A 6,314-nucleotide genomic window follows, 5' to 3' on the forward strand; every position below is an offset into this window, starting at 1 on the left:
AGAATAGCAGACTGTACCTCACTCAACCCTATGTACTGTAGCACCCTACACCAGGTTACCAGTCCTTATAAGGACCTTTGGGGAACAAGTAGGTTGCGTGTGACTGATTAGCAGACTGTACGTCAGTCCCTATACTGATGAAGGACTGCTGCAGTATAGGGCAGCGGTCAGCAGTAGTGCACCTCAACCCTATGTATTGTGACTGATTAGCAGACTGCAGCCGAAGGTATAATATTCTTTCTATATTTGGAAGAAAGAATATTATACGTGTACAAGCCTATTACCATACCAGTCCTGAAAAGAACCTTTGTGGACCTAATATAGTAACAGCTACTGATTAAACTGACCCTCACTGCCTCACACACTGCTTCCTGCCTGTCCCTATATAAACTGACAAAACAGAGGCTACTGGAATAGCACTTTTGTGGACCTGATAGTAACAGCTAATGACTAAACTGACTGTCCCTACAGCAGACACAGCGTCCTGTCCCTTTCTCTAAACTGACAAAAGACACTTAGGCTGCTGCAACAATCAGTAGCACAGCAAACCTATATACACCTAACACCTATACCAGTCCTGAAAAGAACTTTTGTGTACCAAATAGCTAGCGATTTGGGTCACTGAAATCTCTCCCTGCTTCACACAGCAACCTCTCCCTATAGTGACAGAAGAAAGAATGTAAAATGGCCGCCGGATCGGGTCTTTTTATAAGTTAGGGGGAATGTCCAAGTGTCCATGTGCTGTAATGTCTCAATTGGCTGTCCTGTACCCCATGATGGATGTGTCATCATAGGTCAAAGTTCTTTTTCACAGAAAACACGGAAGTCCGCGAAACGACCGCCGGGCGAACTGTTCGGCCATCATTACAAGTGATCGCTTTGTCATTTGACGGAGTAATCACATGGTAAACGGCCACGATGATCGGATGCTCTAGAGTGCGCTCCCCAGGGGCGAGCGAGAGCGGAATTCTGGGAGGACGTCATATGACAGCCTCCCAGAGTTAAGCAACCACCCTGTAGCCGTCATTCGGCTATGGGCCGGTTGTTAACTGGTTAATAAAGGAATTGTCCCAATGCATGTCTTGTCTTTTTTTATCTTTGTACCTGTTACCATTTCACATGGAGGTGCCAGGATCTGGGGGTCCCCTTGTTAAAGGGGGCTTCCAGATTCCGATAAGCCCCCCGCCCACAGACCCCCACAACCTCCGGGCAAGGGTTGTGGGGATGAGGCTCTTCTCCCCATCAACATGGGGACTAGGTGCTTTGGGGGGCTACCCCAAAGTACCCTCCCAATGTTGAGGGCATGTGGCCTGGTACGATTCAGGAAGGGGGCGCTCTCTTATCCCCCCTCTTTTCCTGCGGCCTGCCAGGATGCGTGCTCAGATAAGGGTCTGGTATGGATTTTTGGGGAGACACCACGCCATTTTTTTTCAATTTTTGGCACGAGGTTCCCCCTAAAATCCATACCAGACCTGAAGCGCCTGGTATGGGATTTGGGGGGACCCCCACACATTTTTTATTTTTATTTAGTTCGGGGTTCGCCTGTGGGGAAATTACATGCCATTTTTATTAATGAACCTTTATGTGTATTACTTAACAGACCATTTATTATAGCCACGAGTAGTTTTAAAGCGGTTCTGCACCTAAAATAAAAATATTAAAAGCCAGCAGCTACTAATATTGCATCTGCTGACTTTTAATAAAATCACACTTACCTGTCCCAGGGTCCAGCGATGTCGGCGGCAGATGACGAGTGATCGCTCATCTCGCTGCTGCCCCCGCCGCCATCCTCTGTCAGGGAATCGGGAAGTGAAGCATTACAGCTTCACTGCCCGATTCCCTACTGCGCATGCGTGAGTAGCGCTGCGTGTCTCTTATGGTCCCCCGCTGTGTCTCTGGGAACTGTGTGTTTCCCAGAACACAACGGGGGGGCGGGGCGTCTGCGGCGGTCTGCCTGGAAGTGGGTGCAGATACCTGGATTATCCAGGTAACTGCACCCCCTCCCACCTGAAAGGTGCCGATTGTGGCACCGGAGGGGGGGAGGGATCAGATTAGCGGAACGTCCCCTTTAGGGTTAAGAACTGCTTTAAATTACTTTTTTCCTTTAGAAATGTAATTTTGCTCTCGGACTGTTCTAAACACGGGAAACATGCGCCCCTTTTCAGGCATACTATAGACACCCCCCAGGTACGAAATTTAAAGGAATATTACACTTTTATTGTTTCACTTTAAGCATTCTTAACCCTTTCATGACTGGGCCTATTTTTGACATTTGGCGTTTACAAGTTAAAATCCGTATTTTTTGCTAGAAACTTACTTAGAACCCCCAAACATTTTATATATATGTATATATATATATATATATATATATATATATATATATATATATATATATATATATATATATATATAAATATATTTTTAGAAGAGAATCTAGAGAATAAAATGGCGATTGTTGCAATATTTTATATCACACAGTATTTGTGCAGCCGTGTTTTAAACGCAACTTTTTGGGAAAAGGGACATTTTCATGAATTTTAAAAAAATGAAACAGTAAAGTTAGCCCAATTTTTTTTGGTATAATGTGAAAGATGATGTCACACCGAGTAAATAGATACCAAACATGTCACGCTTTATAATTGCACGCAATCATGGAATGACGACAAACTATGGTACCTTGAACACCGTTTACATTGTGTTTTCTTTGCTGCGAGAGCTTGCAGCGACTGGGGTGCTTTAAACATTTTTTTCTTATTTATTTTATTTATTTTAAAATGAATAAATTTAAATAAAAAATTTGATCACTTTTATTGCTGTCACAAGGAATGTAAACATCCCTTGTGACAGTAATAGGTGGTGACAGGTACTCTTTATGGAGACCTCCAATCCCTCCTTTACACTTCAATGTATTCAGATCACCATTTTCGGTGATTCTGAATACTGTATATTTTTTTTAAACCGGCACCATTGGCAGCCGAGTAAACGAGAAGTAACGTCATGACGTCGCTTCCATGTTTACAATCAGGAGACTGGAATGAAGCCGCCAGTCTCTCCTTAGCCGCCAGAAGCGGCAGTTTGTTGATCAGTGGGAGGGGGGGCATCCCCTCCCGCTTCTCCGGTATAACAGCAGAGCGGGAAAGCCGATCGCCAGCTCTAAAAACGGTACCGGGATGATGCCTGCAGCTGCGGGCATCATCCCGGTATAACCCCCAAAAAGCCAAGTACAAACATCTGCGTACGCTCGGCAGCGGCAAGGGGTAAAAATCACTGCTCCCCCAAACACTTTTTAACACAACAACTTGCATATAAGCCTATATAAGCACTTTTAATTTTTCATGTTCGTGTCCCATAGACTTTAACAGTGTTCATGTGTTCAAACAAAGTTTTTGCCTGTTTGCATGTTCACGGGGGGGGGGGGGGGGGGGGTGTGTTTGACCCATCCCTAGTGAATAGTGAAAACAAAGATCCGTGTTTCTGCTCAGCAGTAACACAAGATCTCTATATCTTCTTCCCTGTCAGAACGGCGATCTGCCTATGTAAACAAGGCAGATCGCCGTTCTGACAGTGAAGAAGATATAGAGATCTTGTGTTTATGATGAGCAACACGGATCTGTGTTTTCACTAGGGATGGATTGAACTGCCTCTCTGGGGTACAATCGCGGGTTGGCCGGTGCACTTCGGATCCACCGGACCTGCTTATTGGCTCCTCCTCCATCCAATCAGCACACACGCCTCCGGCAGCACTTGTGCCCCCAGTGTCTATTGCACAAAATGACGTGCGGGTACGTAGTTTCATGCAATAGAACTGACCTGCTGCAGTATATCTGTGGTAGGTGGTCGGCAAGTAGTTAAGGTAACATGTAATTGGGGGTTAGAGGGCCAGCAATGAAACCAACATTTCATTTTAATGACTTTAATCAGTAGGTACAAATCTTTAATGTCATCATAAAAAAAAAATTTATTATTTGCATCTGTTGTCAAGCAAAATCTTCCTTGAATTTAAATCGGGCTGACAAAGAATTATGTAACATTTTGAAAAAAATATACAAACTAGAAGTCCAGCATTTGAGGTCAGGATGGCGAATATCTCCACAGCCACCATGTATTTCCCTTTGGTGCTCAGATAGGCCGGGATCATGGCAATCCAGACACTGCAGAACACCAGCATGCTGAAGGTGATGTATTTGGCTTCATTAAAACTGTCCGGTAGTGTCCTTGCTAAAAACGCTGAAATAAAACTAACAGCAGCCAGGATCCCCATATATCCCAGGACAGAGTAGAACCCGATAACTGACCCTTCATTACACTGAACGATGATCTTTGTTTGATATGATCGTTTGTCCAACTCCTGGAAGGGGGGAGAGATCAACAACCATGCAATGCAGATTAAAACTTGGATTGATGAGCAGATTAAGACAACAGAATTGGGCAGCTTTACTCCAACCCATTTCTTCCACACACTGCCCGGTTTGGTGGCTTTGAAAGCAAGCCAAACCATCACAGTCTTGCCCAACACAGAGGAGACCGCTATGGTAAAAAGAAATCCAAAAGATGTTTGGCGTAGCCAGCAGGTTGTATCCAAGGGACGACCCAGGAACAAGAACACACAGAGGAAACCCAACATGATGGAGACCAGGAGGACAAAGCTGAGGCTCTTGTTATTGGCTCTGACAATGGGGGTGTCTCCATATGAGATAAATACAATCATTATCGAAAAAGTTAAAGTGCAAAGAAATAAAGAGATAACCATGAAAAATAAAGACAAGTCATCGGTATAAGACAAAAACTCTATCTGCTTGGGATTACATTGGGTTTTGTTCTCATTTGGCCATTCGTGGTCCAGACACGTCATGCAGTTCTCACTTCCTGAAAAATAAAACCAATTGTAGAATTTTAGAACATGTTCACATTTTTAAATACATAAATTAGAGTCTATTGAAGAAACATTATAGAGGTCTACACAGTTTGTTCATATGAAAAAAGGAAATGTAATATACAGTAACCTTTTCCTAGCAGCGGCAAGCAGATATGCAACATCTCGGCGGGTGGGCTTTACTGCCAAGAGGCCGCACATGCCGCTCAGTGTAAAACACAAAACGATGGCCCTGTGCATTCTCAGCACAATCACTGGCGAGGACCTGAAAGCTCTTGATGCATACTTGCAATTGGGAGCTTTCTAATCATGTGACTGCTGTGACAGCCCATCACATCGGTCACATGACCCGAATGCCCGCCTCCACCTTCCGGCAACTAGAATTTCTTCAAAGGTTGGGAGGTGGCCGCAGAAAGGGGTTAATAATTCTCTCCATTGGGTATAGTGTGGTGGAGTCATTTTATTATTTTCTGCCCATAGCAAAATACTGTAGACACGTGCGGTTAATTCTATTCTGAATTGAAATTCTGACAAATTTTTTGTTATTCGGAAATTTGGATGCCCCTGCTCCATTCGCACATAGTGTCAGAGGCGGCAGAGGACTGTGTCTGTGTCCCGACTCCCAAATGAATGGAAGCAAGCAAACATTCATTGATGGGCACTGGTGAGGTTACATTGATGGGCGTTGGTGAGGCTGCATTGATGGGCGTAGGTGAGGCTGCATTGATGGGCGTTGGTGAGGCTGCATTGATGGGCACTGGTGAGGCTGAATTGATGGGCGTTGATGAGGCTGCATTGATGGGCGTTGGTGAGGCTGCTTTGATGGGCGTTGGTGAGGCTGCATTGATGGGAGCGTTGGTGGGGCTGCATTGATGGGAGCGTTGGTGAGGCTGCATTGATGGGCGTTGGTGAGGCTGCATTGATGGGCACTGGTGAGGCTGAATTGATGGGCGTTGGTGAGGCTGCATTGATGGGCGTTGGTGAGGCTGCATTGATGGCCGTTGGTGAGGCTGCATTGATGGGCATTGGTGAGGCTGCATTGATGGGCATTGGTGAGGCTGCATTGATGGGAGCGTTGGTGGGGCTGCATTGATAGGCACTGGTAGGCTGCATTTGATAGGCACTTCATTAAAAAGGTGGGACCTACATAGGCAGGGCAAAGAGGGTGGAGCCAAATGTGGAACCGGGGGGTGGCAAAAGGAGGTTTCACCTAGGGTGTCAAAAATCCTTGCACCAGCCCGGTATACATGTGATATCATCAAAGTAGGCTGACAACTGCAGGAAAAAACACAATAAAAGTATATGTTTTTAAAGTGCAAAGGACTAGGATCTAGGAGGATGCTGGGGTGGGCTACACCCACCCAGATTTCAGATGTGTCCCCCAAAAGCTAACAGCCACCCTCTTCCACCCTGGACACTGTGCTTGACTGCTGAACACTGA

At 45.3% G+C, this 6,314-nt stretch overlaps 1 protein-coding gene across 1 annotated transcript; it reads right to left on the bottom strand.

The window, feature by feature from the left end:
- Positions 1-3,961: 3,961 nt before the first annotated feature.
- LOC143929580 (vomeronasal type-2 receptor 26-like) lies at positions 3,962-4,852 on the bottom strand. Its single transcript, XM_077453460.1, has one exon. The coding sequence runs from the start codon at positions 4,850-4,852 to the stop codon at positions 3,962-3,964; it is 891 nt and encodes a 296-aa protein (XP_077309586.1).
- Between the last annotated feature and the right edge of the window lie 1,462 nt (positions 4,853-6,314).

Source organism: Lithobates pipiens, unplaced genomic scaffold (assembly GCF_037356315.1).
Source record: "Lithobates pipiens isolate NorthernLeopardFrog02 unplaced genomic scaffold, aLitPip1_a1.2 Scaffold_24, whole genome shotgun sequence".
Taxonomy (NCBI): domain Eukaryota; kingdom Metazoa; phylum Chordata; class Amphibia; order Anura; family Ranidae; genus Lithobates; species Lithobates pipiens.

Coding starts and splice junctions, on each gene's coding strand:
- LOC143929580 (XM_077453460.1), bottom strand. CDS start 4,852: ATGACGTGTCTGGACCACGAATGGCCAAATGAGAACAAAACCCAATGT.